Here is a 20,113-nt window from a genome sequence, read left to right as displayed (position 1 = left end):
AATTGGTGGTTCCAAGTAAATAAATGGGCTGAAATATAACACCAAAGACCAAAAGAATAACTTATTACACACTGAAAAGGGATAACCTCATAACCCTAGCTGACGGATTTTTCTCTCAAATCTCTACTCTATCTCCACTCTCTCTCGACCAAAACGGAAAAACCCTAGCCTAAGAAGGATTTTGTGCTTCTGATTCGCGAAAGAAGGATTTTGTGCATTTGATTCGGTAGCTGCACATTCGATCTGCGAAACGGCAAAACCCTAGCATTTGATTCGGACTTTTCTCTCAAATCTCTACTCTTTGAGGTATGCTTGAATATGCATCCCTTTTTCTTTGAGGTATGCTTGAATATGCATCCCTTTTTCTGCATTCGATATGCTTGAATATATCATTACCCCCTAAATCGTGTAAACTGAAGTAAAATTTCGTCAAAAATGTTTTTTCTTGTAATCCAAACAGGGCATAAAAGTAGCAGCAATCCAACTCAAGGAAATCGGATAAACCGTGAACCGAACCGAACCGATCCGGTCAAGATTGGTTTGGTTCGGTTCGGTTTGACCCCCAAACGGTTCGGTTACGGTTTGGAAATTTTCCAAACCGATGGCATCGGTTCGGTTCAAGAAATCCCCCAAAACCGAACCGGACCGAACCATGTGCAGCCCTATATATATATATATATATATATATATATATATATATATATATATATGTGAGGAAAATGATTGTGAGCTTGAAGCTCATATAGCTTATATGAGCTCGAGGGCCCAAACACATGGGTCCCACATTTTTTGTGGTGATCCAAACCATTCACTTGCAAGGCCACATCATAGATAGGGTGTGTACCAAAAGTCAACTCTATTGGATCATCCTAACCCCTCGAAAAGTGGAGGGCAAAAATGGGCAGATTTGTGACAAACGGTGTCTGTTCATTTTGCCATCCACTTTTGGATGGGTTAGGATGATCCAATGGAGCTGATTTTTTGTACACACCCTATCTATGTAAGGGCCTGTCAAATGAATGCTTTGGATCATCATAACAATGTGAGCCCACATGTATTTGGCCCTCAAGCTCATATAAGCTATATGAGCTTCAAGCTCACATCATTATCCTATATATATATATATATATATATATATATATATATAGAGAGAGAGAGAGAGAGAGAGAGAGAGAGAGAGAACGGTTCCTACACATATGTGTAGATAAGTTATCTACACATTAGCTTAAAATACAGTGGGGGCCACATTATTTGGGTGATCCAAACCATTCATTTTTAAGGCCCTCACATAGATAGGGTGTCCACAAAAAATCAGATCCATAGGATCATCCTAACCATTCGAACTGTGGAGGCAAAAGATGGACTAATTTGTGAAGGTTTAAAGACATCCATTTTACCTCCACAAATCGTAGGGTTGGGATGATCCTATGGATCTGATTTTTTGTAGACAGCCTATCTATGTGAGGGCCTTTAAAATGGATGGCTTGGATCACCCAAACAATGTGGGCCCCCACTGTATTTTAAGCTAGTGTGTAGAGAACTCTCTACACATGTGTAGGAACCGTTTTCTCATATATATATATATATATATATATATATATATATATATATGTGTGTGTGTGTGTGTGTGTGTGTGTGTGTGTGTGTGTGTGTGTGTAGAGAGAGAGAGTCCGAAATAGCTCTCCAAACTGACTACGACCCCAAATAGCGAACCAACATAGCATACCATCATCGTACCGCATACCGAGCTACCATCGTACCCCGTACCGGGACAAGCTGCGGTCCAGGTAACATTGACACACACACACACACACACACACATATATATATATATATATATATATATATATATAGATATATATATATATATATATATATAGAGAGAGAGAGAGAGAATAGAGTTCCTAAGGTGTCACCTCATATAGCTTATATGAGGTGGCGCTTAAAAACATAAGGGGCCCACTTTGTTTGGATGATCCAAAGCATTCATATGATAGGCCCTCACATAGATAGCGTGTGCCCAAAAAATCAACTTCATAGGATCATCCTAACCCTTCCATTTGTGGAGGTTGAAATGGATGGGTATAAACCTCCATAAATTTGCCCATTTTTAACCTCCATAAATGGAAGGGTTAGGATGATCCTATGGACCTGATTTTTTGTAGGCACCATATCCATCTAAGAGCCTTTCAACTGAGTGGTTTCGATCACCTCAAAAATGTGGGCCCCTTATGTTTTGTGAGCGCTACCTCATATAAGCTATATGAGGTGACACCTTAGGAACTGTATTCTCATACATATATATATATATGAGGAAAGTGTCTCTAGTCTCTCCCCTAGATAAGCTTATCTACTCCTCCCTTTAAAAAAACACAGTGGGCCCACGCTGTTTGGATGATCCAAAGCATTCATTTGATAGGTCCTAACATAGATAGGGTGTGCCCAAAAAATCAGCACCAAAGGGTCATCCTAGAACTTCATTTTGTTGGGCATACCGTGTCCAAAATGGACGCATATAAACGTGGACGTTTATATGTGTCCATTCTGGGTACCACAAGGCACCTTTATCTGATATATATATATATATACAAGCTTGCTCAGATAAAGCTATCTGAGGTATCGCTCAGAAACCTTTATCTGATATATATATATATATATATATATATCAGGAAAATGATTGTGAGCTTGAAGCTCATATAGCTTATATGAGCTTGAGGGCCCAAACACATGTGGGCCCACATTGTTAGGATGATCCAAAGCATTCATTTGAAAGGCCCTTACACTGATAGGGTGTGTACAAAAAATCAGCTCCATAGGATCACCCTAACCCATCCAAAAGTGGAGGGCAAAATGGACAGACACCATTTGCCACAAATCTGCCCATTTTTGCCCTCCGCGTTTGGAGGGGTTAGGATGATCCAATGGAGCTGATTTTTTGTGCACACCCTATCTATGATGAGGCCTTGCAAATGAATGGTTTGGATCACCATAAAAAATGTGGGACCCATGTGTTTGGGCCCTCAAGCTCATATAAGCTATATGAGCTTCAAGCTCACAATCATTTTCCTCTCTCTCTCTCTATATATATATATATATATATATATATATATATATATATATATATATATTCCTTTCGAGTCAATCTCACTGTTCTTTATGGTTGAGATTGTAGTTTCATTATCACAATGAACACTAATAGGATTGCTGGATATTGTCACAATTTTAAAGTCCCTGTAAAGTGTCTCAATGTGAATAAGATACAAGGATATTTGTTATAAATTCGTATGAATATGCTTCAATTGCAACAGTGTTTTGCCGAAATGTGAAATATTAAAGTATTTTTAAAGTTTCTTTACAGAATTAATTTTTTAAGAAAGATGGTTTTAAATATCTTTTCACAAATTTAAAACAGTACTCACAATAAGCACTTAAGTAACCACATGCGAACAAATCCTACTCGACCCATAACAAATCATAATCATAACAAATCATAATCTCCAAAAGATAAGTCATAATAAAAAAAAGGAAGAAACAAAGTAACAAGATAATGGTGTTGAACGTTAATAAGTTGACAGAAAATCAAAATCAACTGAAAAAGAAGCAAAGAAAGCCTTTCTTAGAAGGTTTGTCGTAGCTTCAAGGTCTCATCTACATGCGATTGACGGCAATTGGATTCTGATCCGGGTAAATTGCATTCGGATCCAATGGTGCGATTCAAAACAGACGATGAATGGGTTGGTGGAAAGAATGGTGCGATCGAAACGGCCGATAGAGTTTGTCGATACAAAAACAAGGGGGTGTTGTGATAGCAGCTACAAAATGGTTCACCTAGGCTCCCATGCTTTCGACATAAAATAGGCGTAAAATAAATTTTACACACATTTTTAAATGAAAAATGGGCGTAAATTTGGTTTTGCACTCATTTTCGAAAAAATCAGAGTCCTGGAGAAATAACCAAGGAGAAAACAAAATAGCACATACCTTCTTCAATAAAACCATACTAAAGAAAAATATCATCACTCAAACCATGATTGACAGAAAGTTAGATGAAAAATATTAAAATCTATCACAGATCAACAAGCAACATGTATGGTTCATAAACTCACCCTACCTCTCAGATATAAGCAAAATTCATCCTGTGCTTTCCCTCCCAATAGAGAGATTCTCTAGAACACTTCAGCCATCTTGCTCGCAAGAACACGTTCCCGTCTTTCAATGTATCCGAAAGGGAACCAACCAGCTTTCCCCTTGCATTCGCCTTCTGCCCAACCATTATTAGCTACCTGGAAGTAGTAGAAAAAAGATGAGGATGGTAAAGAAGGGTAACAAAAATTACTAAATTCTCTGTTTCTTTGGCCGTAAAATGGGTGTAAAACAAATTTTACACTCATTTTTGTAGAAGTTGTTTTACGCCCATTTTACATCGAAAGGAACCGAGACTAAAAAGCATTTCAGTGTCAAAAAAGCCAACGACTGAATCAAAGAGGGATGAATCAGAACAAGCCCACGAGACTCAACCATGGAGAAACATACTGATCATTCACAAGGAAAAGCCAAATGAGCAGTGTTACCAGCAGTCACAAATATGTATTGGGAATTTCTAGAGAAGGGTGTCTCGAGATTTTTTATTTTTTATTTTTTTTGGGGGGTGGGCGTGGGGCGGCGAGGGTTGTTTACATTGGGAAAAATCTGAGAAAAAAAATATTTAAAATAAATAAAAATATAAATTTTACGAACAAACTTAAGGCAACTAATAATATCGTGAATTTATTGGGATTTTTTCACGATAAAAAGAAAATATGAAGAATATCAGTAAAATTTAGGGAATTTGTCGTTTAATAAAAAAATCGCAAACTATCGTGATATTTTTGAAAATATTGGAGAAATTTCTGTGACTATGGTTACCAGCAACAGATGATGTTTAAAATGTGGAGTCAATATAGTCCTCGATGTACAAGCACTACAAAGGCAATCATAAGAAATGAAAGATAAGGTGATAAACAAACTTTCCAATCTATATTACTAGCTTTATATGAATTTGTAATTACGACAGATAAGCAAACCCTCCAATCTATATTACTACCACCACCCTAAGGTGTCGATTTTGTGTTGTTTCATCCAAGGTTTTAAATTTCGACCGAAATAACCTAAATCGAAATGGGTAGAAATCGAAACATTACTTTATTTTGATAGAAATTTCATATCCCGAAATTTCGTCCGAAATTTAAGGGATTTCACCCAAATATCTAGAGTCTTGATAATTATTTAATATTACCCCGAAATTTTGGAAATTCCGGGCGAAATTATGTAGGAGATAAAATAGGCGTTAAACGATTTCGTTAGATTTCGTTGAGTACCGAAACGCATTCCGAAACCGAAATTTAAAACCTTGGTTTCATCCAAATTGGATCAAAGTTATCAACAACTCGTATCGTTTAGGAAAAATGGTACAAAAACCAGTAACAAATCATACCGGTCGGAATTTCAATTCATGTGGGTGTGTTTCATCCTGATTCATCCGTGCCAGCCGAAACACGAGCCTGTTTCGTCTGAAACGCCATGTTTTGTCCGAAGCTATCTTTTTTAATTTATAGTTATACCATTCTAAAGGCTTTTTTATTTTCTTTTACTATTTTACCCACATTTTATGTCCATTTATACTATTTTATAGTTGTTTGACAGGTATTTTCATCTTTTTGCCTCCCCAAATGAAAATAAGGGCGTGTTCGGCAGCCATTATAAAATGAGGTTTTCATCGATTTTGTAGATGCGGAAACGAGAAAAGCGAGAAAATCTGGAGATTCTTGTTCGGGTGTGACAGACCGCTAAGCCCGTTTCAGTTATTTCTCCTTTTTGTACGAGTAGTTGATGAGATTCCATGTAGCGACTCAGAGTCGCTCTGCAGATTCTCATCAATCCATTTCTAACTGAATTTTTTGGCGAGAATGAAAAGTCTTCCCGAACACACCCTAAAAATCCTATATAAACCCCTCTAAGCCCCCATTTTCTTCACTTCTACATTCTATCTTTCCTAATTCCTTCAACCCATCTCTAGTCATATTGTGGATAGATTAGTAATTTTTTTTGTTTTTTCCACCTCCTAAGGGTGATTTTCTCCTTCCAAAGGCAGCATACTACATTTTTAGTTGCATTTCATGCTTTATTTCTATTTCAATTAAATTTAATAAACAAGATATATTCCGTAGCATTCTTAGCAGTTTGTATGATTAATTATTCTTACTTTCATTGATGTATTGCAATAATTTGATGTTTTAAGTAATAAAATGTATCTTTTTGTCAAATTTGGTTGGTATAATGATTTCCTATATATTTTCGGATAGTTTCTCATTTTTTGAATTTTTTAATATTTAACTATTACAAAGGGCGAGCCTCGGCGCAACGGTAAGGTTGCTCCATTGTGACCTGGTGGTCATGGGTTCGAGTCATGGAAACAGCCTCTCTGCAAAGCAGGCGTAAGGCTGTGTACATCTAGCCCTCCCCAGACCTCGAAATGGTGGGAGCCTCATGCACTGGGCGACCCTTTTAACTAAAAAAAAAAAAAATCTCTGGCAGTAGCAACTTTTCTGAAACGAAAACACCCAAAGGTTTCGTACGAGTGACCAAAACGAAACACCAAACAAAACGGTATTTACAACGAAGCCACCACCTCATGTCGGTTTTGCCCTCCTCGCCAGCTTCCGGAATTTGGAGGATTCCTGCTCCTCCTAGAGAGTGTGTTCCGCTTGACTACAACAACAACACGGCTAAGCCTTTGTCCCAAACGAATTGGGGTCGGCTAATGAATCCTTTAGAAAATTTTCATGAAGAAGGTGAAAGGATCTACCTGGCTCAAATTAACTAAATCTAATCCTAAAAGTAGTTGGGTTCGTCTACAAGGATCATTTTCTTTCATTCTATCCTATCCAAGGTTATGTTCTCTGTTATGTTCCTAGCCCTCAAGTCTTTCCTCACTGTTTCTACCCAAGTTGTTTTCGGTCTACCCCTACCTCTTTTTACCCCATCAACCTGGCACGAGTCACATCTACTCACTGGAGTATCTAAAGGCCTACGTTGGATATGCCGAAACTAAAGGAAGGTCATCCCCTTCCGGCAAGATCGCTATGCGCAGCGGAATAAAAATCGCATAAACTTTAAATTTTTCTTTTCGATCTTGCAATTGCCCAAGATCCTAGCGTCTAGATTAGTTAATTATGTTAATTAAACATAAAGCAATACCTCTTTGAAGAAAAAATCAATGAACCACTCTGCTTGATCTACTCTTCGAACGTTTGTGATTGTTCTGAACGTCGAGAACCCCGAAAGTTGAACCGATGGATTCTTTTTCTTTGCTCGAACTATTGTGGATGTGAATAACTCTTATTCACTTCTTTAAGGTCTGATCTAATCAGTACCTTTGTTGTAGAGAATAGAGAAACTGATTGGAAGCCTTTCTCTTTGAAACTATTTCAATTGGAAGAGAGATAGAGATAGATGGAAAACGATTTTCCAAAGAATGAAGCAAGGGAGGACGAATTTTGGAGTATTCCTCCTTCAAAATTCGTTCAGCCCTCTCTCATTTATAGAAAATAGAGTTTTGGTTTCATAAATCCTTGTTTCTCTCTCATAATTCCTATTCAATTGAGAAACCAACTTGAATTGAGACTCCTCGAGCCATTGGGACTCTCCCAAACATCCAAGGCTATGTGGGGACACTTAAGATACATGGGAGAACGTGTATGAAGTCTCTCTCCAGCCCTTGTTGCCTTATCTCATAAGAATTGGTGTTGGAAACAAATTGCTTGCTTTGTAGATACTACAATTTAGCAATTCTTATCCAACAAGGAGTCTGAGTGCAACTCAACGTCCTTGAGCAATTGAGACTCTTTTCCCTAGCTCTCCAACTGATTTTGGAGTGTGGTGGGCCTCACAAACCCTATCCAAATGTGTAGTCCAATTCCCAATTCCCAATTCCATTCCAATTCCGCAACTTTTGCAAAACTGGTTTGGGAATAACTATCCTCATTTGAATCACACATTATTATGCTTATTATTAATCAAATTAATAATACATAATAATGTATAATAATTAATTAACAAATTAATTAATTAATAACTCATATGGTTCATATCCAATGGGAGTTATTTCGGCTCCAATTTGTCTTCGAAAAATTCTCACTGTCTCTTATTACTTAACAAAGACATGTATATATACATATATCAACATATATATATATATATATATTTATTTATTTATTTACTTAATTAATATCCACATTAATCTAACGGATCATATCCGTCCGTGCAATTACATAAAATGCGGAACCCTGGTCCGTTTGGATGTTATCGGGTCATTCAAGTTATGAGTGGGATCGTCGCAGGGATCCGACGGTCAATCCTGCAAAACCCTATGGTGGGCCCCACTGCGATCTCGCTCTGTAGTTAACTACACTCACATTAGGTCAATGGCCTCCATCGAGACGTAACCCTGAAGATGACCGTCAAATCATCTTACCCCTAATCACATCATGTATGTGCAAGTCCTTTCTTCGTAATTACATCTACTGAGTTGAGTCATACGGGAGGTGGACACCATTTACCCCCTTGGCCCATTCTTGGTATACCATTTTGGTCAACCAGTGTTCGGCCTCCAAATGCATTTGTAAAATCCTTCGAAAACAATTCAATGCTTCATAAAACTTTCTGATAAGCATTTTATCAAATCCGCCAGGCCATGCTATTTAATAGGCCTACCGCTCTGATAAAATTATAGATATCAATCCCTAACTTTTAAGGCGAAGAATCCCTTGTTGAGTATCACTATTGGTCTCGAGGGTTTGCTCTAGGATATAACTCTATCCGAATGTGACTCTAAAATAGAATCACTATAAGATAGACTAAGACCCTAGAACGGGCCGACAGACCAATAAGATCCTTCAGGTCTAAGGGAATGTGAAGGGTCCTGACTGGAAGAAGAACTTTATACTTTCTTGTCCACAAGTTGTTCTTTGTTTATCCAGTTCGGTTGCGCGATCCAATTGTCGCACCCACTCTTCTTGCTTAGGGTCCACTACCCAGATGACCGAGATAAGTCACCTCACGACACGTGCATGTAGGCAAGACTGGTGCTAGTTGTATACAAAAAGAGATGTCCAGTCTCTTTCCCAACTAGGAACTATTAAGGCTTGCATAGAACCGAGATACCATATCTCCTTGCTCCCTTGGATATGTGAATCCTTTGAGCATGGCATTTCTACCATGCTACCTAAGGACGAACATGTGTCAATAAACAAGCACATCACATACATTCATTATTATAATTACCCATTTATGTCATGAAATAAATCTTTATTGATTAGAAAATGTCATTCTACCGGTTTTTCAGGGCATATAATCTAACACAAACCATCTTAAGCGGTGCTCTCTCATCTTCTCCTCAATTGGTGTCACCCCCACCTTTTTACGGATGTCTTCATTTTTAATTCGATCTAACCTTGTGTGGCCGCGCATCCATCTAAGCATTCGCATCTCCGCTACACTCATCTTATGCACATGCTGCTTCTTGGTGGCCCAACATTCTGAGCCGTACAGCATGGCTGGCCTCATAGCTGTCTTATAGAACTTTCCCTTCAACTTGGTTGGTATTTTACGGCCACACAAAACTTCTGAAGCATGCTTCCACTTCAACCAACCTGCTCTTATTTTGTGGTTAACATCCACTTCAATCTCTCCTTCCTTATGTAGGATTGAACCAAGATACCGAAAGATATCCCCCTAAAGTACCTCCTGTCCAGTCATATTTACTACATCCCCGCCCCGCCTCCTTACATTACTAAAGTTGCACTCCATATACTCTGTCTTAGTCCTGCTCAGTCTAAAACCTTTGGATTCCAAAGTAGTTCTACATAACTCTAACTTACCATTAACTCTTGCTTTGGTTTCGTCAATTAATACTATGTCATCTACAAATAAGATACACCACGGCACGTCGTCCTGGATACCCTCCGTAAGTTCATCCATAACTAGAAAAAAAAGATAAGGGCTTAGAGTTGATCCTTGGTGCAGTTCTATTGTAATTGGAAACTCACTAGACATGTCATCCGTAGTTCTGACACTAGTTACTACCCCATCGTACATATCCTTAATCATATCGACATATTTAGTAGGCACTTTTTTCCTTTCAAGGACCCACCACATAACACTCCTGGGAACCCTACCATACGCTTTCTCCAAATCAATGAAATACCAAATGAAGGTCATTTTTTTTTTTTTCTAAATCTCTCCATTAACCGCTTAATCAAGAAGATAGCTTCCATAGTCAATCGTCCGGGCATGAAGCCAAACTAATTCTCTGACACTTTAGTCTCTTTTCTTAGTCTATGCTCAATTACTCTCTCCCAAAGCTGGTGTGACTCATTAGCTTAATTCATCGGTAATTGATGCAACTCTGGATATCCCCTTTATTCTTATAAATAGGTACTAATGTACTCTTCCTCAACTCATCAAGCATCTTCTTAGTCTTCGAAATATTGTTAAATAATCTAGTTAACCAAACCAAACCCACATCACCCAAGCATCTCTAAGTCTCAATAAGAATACCGTCAAACCCCATAGCCTTACCTAATTTCATCTCCAAGTCTCAATAAGAATACCGTCAGACCCCATAGCCTTACCTAATTTCATCTTTTTCATAGCTGACCTTACCTTTGATGTTCGGATTCTACGGACAAACCTCTGGTTTGTATCATCAAAAGCGTTATCAAGTTCTCCCAAATTCGCTACGGGTTCTCCATTAAACAACTTATCGAAGTAACTTCTCCACCTCTCTTTAACCTCGTTTTCTTGTACTAACAATCTTTTATCCTCATCTTTGATGCATTTTATATGATTCAAGTCCATGCTCTTCCTTTCTCTCATCTTAGCAAGCTTGTAAACATCTTTTTCACCCTCTTTCGTCCCTAACCTGTGGTACAAATCCTCATAGGCCTTGCCTCTAGCTTCCCTTATTGCCTTCTTAGCTTCTTTTTTAGCCAATTTATACTTCTCATTGTTTTCCTTATTTCTACACTAATGGAAACATTTATAACACTCCATTTTAGACCTAATCGCCTTTTGGACCTCCTCATTCCACCACCACTTATCTTTAGACGGCGGCCCACTCCCTCTAGATTCTCCAAGTACCTCTCTAGACACATTCCTGATATAACTAGACATCTCATTCCACATAATATTAGTCCCTTCGTCACGACTCTAAGGTCTTTCTTTACGCAGTCTATCCTTAAACATATTTCGTTTTTCCCCTTTTAGATTCCACCACCCAGTCCTCCGATGTCTAACATCTCTATCTTTTCTCTTCCAACGTTTAATGCATATATCCAACACCACTAGCCTAGACTAAACACTCCTCGGGTATGACTTTACAATCTTAAGTGTGTTTCGCTTGACTACTACCCTTAATAAGATCATGATGGTTGATGAATGCAGAACAACAATGTTATCATTGTGGACCATTGTGCTTTAAACCTCCAGGCAAGAGAGTCTATTGATCAGTGTTTAAAAACGCGGATGTGACGTGAAACGCGGCCAAGGAAAATCCGTGTTGACTCGGCACGGACGCGGAACACGGTTGACGCGGTCATAACTCGGAAGAGTCAAAGAAGTTTTTATTGACTTTGTACGGAAAAACGCGGAGTGCGGATGTGGTGGAACGCTGAACGCGGCCAAGGTAAAAGGGAGCCAACTCGGGCGAGTTCCGAGTCGACTCAACGAGCTTTTAAACAATGCTATTGACTATATTTTCATTCATTACAGGATGGCTAGAGTTATATGGAGTTTTTGTTTAAACTTATTTGGAATTGCTTGGGTTTTACCTAATAGTTTAAATGATTTCCTTGTTGGTTGGAACCTCAAACTTGGCTTTTGAGGGGAAGAGCATTGTGGTCTCTATCACTGCAAGCAATTTGTTGGATTGTTTGGAAACAAAGAAAAAGATGAATTTTCAAGAGAGACTAAAGACCCTCTCTATTGTCAGCAGATTTTGTATCGATAATTGTCAGATGGGCTGCAGTTCTTCTTTAGGGAAATTTCGAATCGACTATACGTCGCACATGGATTGAGGTGCGCAACAGCAAAGTGGTGGCTAGCTCTCATGTTCCTAAGTGGACCCCACTCCCCTCTTAGTACTAGGCAGGCTAAGTTTAACTTCGATGGATCCATCTTAGAAACCTGAGGCCAACAGGAGTGCGGGTCGATAACAAATGTGTTACTAAATAGGCCTTTTTTGACCCTATTGGGATTAAAGATGCTGATGAGGCGAAAGTGTTTGCTCTTCAAATGGGATCCGGTTGGTGAATTACAAAGACTTCGATTTTTTTTTTACATGGAAATTTATTTTTTTTTTGAAATGGATTACAAAGACTTTGATAGTCTTATAATAATGGAAGGAGATTCGCATAATGCTATGAGGTGGCAGGGGAACCGTTAATCTGTGCATATTTACCGACTCAATTGAAGAGATCCTGGACTAGATAAAGGGTCATATAGTTAGATTTCAACATGTGAGGAGATCGACTAATAGTGAGGCTGATCACATTTCTCAGGCAGGAGTTAATACGCTCAACTTAGAGATGCCCGATCATCTTCCTCCATGATGAGTGTAACTTTTGCTTTCTTCTTTCTTTTGCTTTGGCTTGTATTATACCATCTCGGTCCATCGGGCTTTGCCCCTTTCCCTTTAAAAAATTCTATTGTCAAAAAAAAAAAATAAAAAAATTACATGTTCATGTTAGCTTCTAATTGTCTTGTATATGAGTTCTTGCCTAATCTAACGATTGACAACGTCAGATATTTTTCATTTCAACAAGTAATAAATTTATTTAGGGGAGTGATAAATCGCCGCATATACCTTAAATCGACCCCTTCTAACTTTAAACATTAGGAGGTGTGAGTTGTCCACCTATACGGCATTTAACGGCAGGTGGCAACTTTATTCAACGCCCTAACGTTTTACATTAAAAAGGGGTCGATTTAAGATATATGGGGGTCATGCGGACAAAAGAAGCCAAAAGCAAGGCGACAAAAAAGCTCCCTCCCTAGGGCTTCCGTCTAGGGAGGGAGGCGTTTTCTCCCTCTCGTCTCCCTCTTCTCATCCCCCTCTCTCTCGTCTCCCTCTCTCTCCCTCTCCCTCTTTCTTTCTCGTCTCCCTCTATCTCTTGCTCGTTCCCCCCTATCTCTCTCTCTTTTTGCAATCTCGCCCTCTCATCTCTCCCCATTGCTGCGTTTTCAGTCTCGCCCTCTTTTTCTTGTCTCTCCCATTGTTGGCAAAAGATGAGCCGTGGAGGCCAAATCGGGAACCATGGAGGCCGAATCGGGAACCCTGAAGGCCAGATTTGGAGCATGGCTTTTTCATGGTGGCTAGATCTAGGGCTGTGGAGGCACGATGTGGGGCCGTGGAGGCTGGATTGGGAGCCATGGAGGCCAGATCTGAAGCCATGGAGGCCATGAAGCTGGATCTGGAGCCGGAAAAACCATGGAGGTTGCCAGAGGCCATGAAAGGCCGTGAGGTGCTGGACTTGAAGCCGTGGAAGGCCAGCTATATGCGCTGCGAGGCTGTAGAGGCCATGGATTATCGGAGCTGGATGCCATGAGGGATATGGGAGGCTGTAGATCGACGGATTTAGCAATGGGGTGTTTGGGTTTGACTGTAGGAAGCTGTGGTCTTCGAAATCAAGATCGTGGGTGGCATGAGGACGAGTGTGATGGGGAGACATATCTGGAGCATGGCTCTGCCGTGGTGGTTAGATCTAAGGCTGTGGAGGCAGGATCTGGGGCCGTGGAGGCTGGATTGGGAGCCGTGGAGGCCGTGAAGCTTGATATGGAGCAGAGGAAAACCGTGGAGGTTGCCGGAGGCCGCAAAAGGCCGTAGGGTGCTGGACCTGGAGCCGTGGAAGGCCAACTATAGCTTGATGACGATGGTGATGGTTGAAACTCCCCTCGCGGAATTGACTTTTGTGGAATAGACGTAGAAGAGATTGGAGGATGACCCGCCGGATTTTGGTGGTGAAACAAGGTGGAGGCCGCCGGAGATCCGACGGTGTTGTTGGGTGGTCGGCTAACGTGCACAGTTAGGGGCGCACAATAGCTCTTGGCCTTCGAGCAAGATTTTTGAAAATCAAATTCGGAATTGTAGTGCCGAAGTCTGTGTGACGTGGCAAGTCACGGTTCTGACTTTGTGGGCCCCACAATAGGGCATTTTTGTTGGATTCGTTACAATGAAGGCTTGGGTAATGTAAGGGGTAGTATGAGGGGTAATGGGCTTTTTTTTGGGCCAAGGAGAATACTCCTAGGCAATTCATACTATGTAAATCTGGTGGGACTACTGGTTCCCATTGTAAATTTTGCTAGTATGAATATATTTGTCAATTTTTTAAAAAAAAAGATATATGGTGGTCGATTTATCACTCTCCTATATTTTATTTTATTTTTTTATTAGAAAATCATTTTAAAGTAGGAAAAAGTATATTTTTGAAAAACTTATTTTATACGCATGTTAGTTTCTAACTTTTCTTGCGCAATCTAGCAATAAATAGTCAGATTTATTATTTTAAAAATTAGTTATCTTATTTATTTGTGTTAGAAAATACTTTAAATTTCTATCAATATATTGTACTCCATTACACTATATTGTACTTTTTTTTATGGAATTAATGGATGGAGTGATTTTTTCTTATGTTTTGTGTTTATTTGAAGCAGGCATATATGTGGTTGTACACATTTTCAGTTGGAATGGACTTTACAGTTCTAAACATGTGTCACATGCATGACATAGGGTGTTTGACTATTTTTTAAACCAAATATGGATGGTTGTCTTGGTTATGTGATGGTTTAAGTGTGTATTTGTGCTTATTCTAGCATTTCTTGAAGTTTCATATTAAATTTCCATCATTTGCGTGCATTTCCATACACTTTCGAGGTTTACAGGATTTCCACTAAAACCCATGACCAAAACAGACTAGGACCGACATGCATATCGAAATTGACATTTAAAAACTTGCTATCAAAAACTATTTATGTCATTACACGTTTTTTTTTTTACGGAACATATGGCTCATAACCATGAAGTGCTAGCCCAAAGAGGCAAACACCTTCCTTTCCATCAATTTTATGAGTGTTTCAAGGCGGTCACTACTCTCTCCTGTGCAAGTGTAATCGCTATTGCTAAATGATGAACATGTTGGGATAAGCATTATAAAACATTAACAAATACTTTCAAGGCAAAGGAAACACATCACTGGAAATACATGCAAAGATACGTCAAACGGAAGCATCACAGTGAAGGAAGATACAAAAACCTTTCGGACAACAACATAGTCGCCAACTGATAAGCTCAGCTCCACATCTGACTCAGCTTGATATGAATGCATAGCCTGCTCCAAAAAGAAATGTAATGAAATAAAGAACACAGGAATGACATAAACATGAGGAGCCCTAAAATGAAGGGCACCCTTGCAAAAAAGTGATGGAAGGGAGCCCCCATTGGTTGTAAATCACCAAAGTGCATTTAATGTTCTTTGAAATTTCACCCCATTTAATGCACTTGGTGATTTACAACCAATGGGGGCACCCTTTCATCCCTTTTTTGCAAGGCGTCCTTCAGTATAAAACTCCTCCATAAACATATACAAGTAATTGTTTCAAAGTTTCATCAATGATTAAAAGAACAGATACCTCTCCTAAAAAGTATCCCATGTTGTCAGTTGATCCATCATGTGTTTGAGAAGCAAACACACCATTTGCTTCTTCATATGATGGAGGTGGCACAGAGTTGTCCACAGCTGGGGCAGGAGATGCTTCAATTCGTTGGCGCTCTGATACCATCTGCATCCATTAAAAAAACCAAAAAATAATAATAATAATCATCACATTCAGCAAAACAGGAAATTCGTCAAATCATTACACATTTCATATAAGAGTAATTACATGGTCTAGCTCTATGTCACAAATATCATTCTCGGGAATTTCTCGGCAAGGGAAAATCTCAGGACACATTAATTTTTATTTTTATTTTTATTTTTTCGGTTTTATAAAAGGAAAAACAATAAAATAAAACTATTAAAAAATATATAAAATTATATAAATTAAGAAATAAATATAAAATATAGTAAAAATATTGTGATATTATTGCGGTAAATAAAAATGTCGCTGTGTTTTTTAAATTCTCAGGATTTTTTTTGGAATTATGTCGTCTTATCAAAATATTGCGATAAAATCGCTATATTTTGAAAATATTGGAGATATTTGTGACATAGGTCTAGCCGCAACAATAGAAGGCAATCATGGTGGAAAAAGGACTCGGTGATGTGAGTATGTACCTCGCCTTCCAGCTGATCAAGGATCTGTAGGACTCTTTGATGATAAGTGCTTTCAGATTCAACCTTAAATGAAGGAAAAAAAACAATAAGAATATAGATATGTTCAAATGCCAATGCCTGAAAAAAACCTGTGAAATGAAAAGCTCTAAGACCTACACCACTTGAAGATGCAAAGTACATTACCATGGAAATAAGTCGCTGGAGCGTTAATCGTTGTTGTTGGGCTTCCACAGCAGCCATTGCTGCCGAAGCTTCCTTGCCCAGTACCACCATGTTTGACTTCAGCTCTTGCAACTTGGCTTCAGCAGCTTCCAGCTTTGAAGTGTTATCAGCATTACCTGTGGCTTCCCTCACTTTCGCTTGCCGTTTGGAAACTTCAATAGCCTGTCAAAGTTCCAAAATGTAATTTAACAGCAAGGTTGTAAGCCATGTCACAAATATTGTTCTCGGGAATTTCTCGGCAAGGAAAATCTCAGGATATTTTAATTTATTTATTTTTTTAGGGTTTATATTGGGAAAATAAAGGTTAAAATAAAATAATTCAAAAATATAAAGTATCAAATATTTATACACTTTTTAGCCTGAAAATAAGGTTAGGTCGAAGGTTTTAGGATGTTTGGGAGAGTTTTAGGGGCTGTTTGGATACGCGAATTTTAAAATCTTGGATTTCATCAAAATCATGAATGCGAGACAAGAGAAAAAGGAGATGGCCGTCGTTTTCTGATTTCTCGGCCTTCTTTCCGACAGTAAGAGAGCAGGCGATCGTCCCATGTTTCCAGGTTTTACAAATCTAAGGATGGCGAAGATATTTCTAAAACCTATATTTCTTACTTAAAATCCAAGAAACGATGTCAGGACAGCATACAACAGCTTGATCACGAATCCTCTTTTATACTGTTTTCAAACTAAAACCTGGATTCTAAAATCCGCGTATCCAAACGGCCCCTTAGAGTAAAATGAGAAGATCAAGATATTTTTTTAAAGTCAAGCCCCCAGTTTACCACGATAAAATTGTGATATATTCAATTTTGTCATGATAAATTCAATTTCTCATGAATTTCTCGTATTTTATTGTTTAGTCAAAATCTCGCAATTTTCTCGTGAGAAATTCAATTTCTCGGCGATATTTGTGACATAGGTTGTAAGAGGAAATCACAAGTTTGGCTGAAAAAAAAAACACAGAATATGGATGAAGAGAAGGTACACCACAGAATATTGCTTGATCAAACTCTAATAACAAACAAGAAAAATAGAGTCGTATGAAATTATGATTAGTGGTTATAGTCAAATAAGAATCACCACAGCAGTACACCCAATAAAGTAAACAGCTACACCCTATCGAGTACTTCAATTCATGTCCAAACGCACTTGTGCTTCAGCTTCTTGTCGCATTCTTTCGTAACGCTGAGCAAGATGTCTAGCATCCTCTAGCGGAGCTCCCATTACCATTGCTCGTAATGGCTCTGCAACCTAGGAAGTTCAAAACATTGAACACTACATGAGTTGATTGATAAAGAATATCCACAAAAGCAAAGATACTAGAGAGAAAATGTGAAGGAATTAAGAAATATATTCAAGATGGCGCAAACGAAAGGATGGTAAATACAAAATGGTAAGGAAAATGAAAAATAAATTCAAGATGTTACGACGTGTGAGATAATGTATAATCTCTGGCAAATAGAATCAACAAGGAAATAAGAGATATAGGGCCTTTGTCTCCATTGAAGGACCTCAACTATGCTACATAAGTAGAGATGACACATAAAATTATGGTCATAAAATGAATGGTGCATTGGGACCACCTATAACTCCACCACAAAAAAAACTTCTAAACTAGTTGACCAATCGTAGGAAAACAAGGAACCACCCGTCACACCCTGGGAATGGGTTTCGCACGAAGCATTGGACCAATGATCACCCATTCCTTGTGTGTACCACTAGTGCCACAAAGTGTCCCACATGTCAAGATGAAAAGGGCACTAGTTTCTGTTGTGTACTTGTGTCTGGTCATTTTCCATTGTCTCTCTGAAACCTCGGTCTCGGGGGCTTTTTCGTTCTTACAAAAATTGATCACCATTCAAAAATTTTGATATACATGCTAGAGGCAAGGTTTTAAATTTCGGGTTAGGCCACCACAGAAAGGGAAACATTTCAGTTTCGGTTGAAATTTCCAGTGGAAATATTGTACAATTAAAAATCGCCAAAACATATGGAAACATATGCAACTGATATAATTCTAAGATGAGTCCAAGAAATGCTCCAATAAGCACAAATACACACTTTGTAATCATCACATAAGCAAGATAACCATCCACAATGGTTTAATAAAATTGAACACATAGTGACATGGGTTGTCGCGCATGTCTGATAATTCATTACACACCACATTTCATTTGTACTTAATATAAATATTCATAAACAATATATACACCACATTTCACCTGCAATTCATCTAACTACAATTAAGTAATACGTACCGATATAGTACACAACTAATGCACTTACGGTGTTGATTTCGATATGCATTTTGGTTTCGATATCGTTTCGATGAGGATGGAAATGGAAACATTTCGGCCATTTCATTTCGATTTCAGTGGAAATTTAAAAACATGGCTAGAGGATGATAACAGCTAATGGAAACAGAACTACAAAAACATGAGCATGAATAAAGTAATGAAAAGTTTTCGAAGGAACTGGTATAAGCATAAAGTACGAATAATTAGATAAAGGTCATGAAACCAACTAAAAAAATGAGGGGCCAACACACACACATCCTGGTTTTGTGCTACCTGATGATCTCTAACTAACATATCCTTCGTATATCACAGATAGCTCCTGTTGACTATTAACTTTAAATTTAGAGTTTCATAAGTGCATATATTTTTAAAAGAAATTTAAAAAAATGCATATTCTTGAATTTAAGTACTAACTGAAATTATAATTTTGGACATGGTGTATGAAAGCCAACCCCAAAGCAAACCATATAACTAGAACAACAACTTTAGATAAAATTCCTGCTTGATTTTAATCTGCAATAAATTGTGAACCCTGCAAAAAATTAGCAAAACTCAAGTTCAAACCAAATCTAAGAAATCTGAACTCTAAGATAGTAAAAATAAAGAGGCACGGGATCTTTAACCACATTGCCTTAGTTCAAGGAAGAGTCATGGTGAATAGAAATTAGTTTCTTTGATTGTACCTTCTTACTATGTCCATCATACATTAGGATCTCAGCCGGTTGTTACAACGCATGGGTTTGGCCAAAGGAAGGTAAACAAGGTGGAACATTCTCACAAATGACACAGCAATGACTGAGGCATAATCTTTTCAAGTGCACCACCCCCCCCCCCCCCCGCGCCACAAAATGAGAGTAGGAACTAAAAAGAACCTTCTCTCAAATGAAATGAAGCAATTTTAGAAGAAGTTTTTTTTTCTTCTTCTGAAATGGGAATTGTAGAAGAAGTTAAACCCTCAAATGTATATTTTTGTTTTATGTTCTGGATGACAATACTTGTAGCCTATGTTTCATGAGTCTAGATCAGAGTGTAGGGATCCGGGACAGGTATCGTGTATCAGATTCGCATGTAAAATAGCTTGTAGCCCTTATGGGTTCCATAGTAACCAAGAAACTAAAGAAGCCACACATTGCAGATCTAAAATTTTTATTTTTTATTTTCAAAAAAGGAGCTAAGGAACTAAGGAGGAAACACATATAAAGAAGCAACTAAGGAAGACACACATGAAGA

At 38.4% G+C, this 20,113-nt stretch overlaps 1 protein-coding gene across 1 annotated transcript in view; it reads right to left on the bottom strand.

Moving 5' to 3' along the window:
- Positions 1–3,960: 3,960 nt before the first annotated feature.
- Positions 3,961–20,113, bottom strand: part of LOC143854320 (SH3 domain-containing protein 2-like) — a 30,539-nt gene continuing 14,386 nt past the window's right edge. Inside the window, exons 5-10 of the mRNA XM_077364204.1 lie at positions 17,736–17,837; positions 16,551–16,751; positions 16,368–16,430; positions 15,724–15,873; positions 15,348–15,422; positions 3,961–4,283 (exon numbers count right to left, since the gene is read on the bottom strand). Of these exons, the coding sequence (XP_077220319.1) occupies positions 4,167–4,283; positions 15,348–15,422; positions 15,724–15,873; positions 16,368–16,430; positions 16,551–16,751; positions 17,736–17,837 (708 nt within the window). The 3' untranslated portion in view covers positions 3,961–4,166. The remainder of the gene's footprint in view (positions 4,284–15,347; positions 15,423–15,723; positions 15,874–16,367; positions 16,431–16,550; positions 16,752–17,735; positions 17,838–20,113) is intronic.

This window comes from Tasmannia lanceolata, unplaced genomic scaffold, assembly GCF_043159265.1.
Source record: "Tasmannia lanceolata isolate RefF3 unplaced genomic scaffold, GAP_Taslan_0.1 ptg000020l, whole genome shotgun sequence".
Lineage (NCBI taxonomy): Eukaryota > Viridiplantae > Streptophyta > Magnoliopsida > Canellales > Winteraceae > Tasmannia > Tasmannia lanceolata.
Note: the sequence above shows the minus strand (reverse complement) of the source record. Positions and strands in the feature narration are given on the sequence as shown.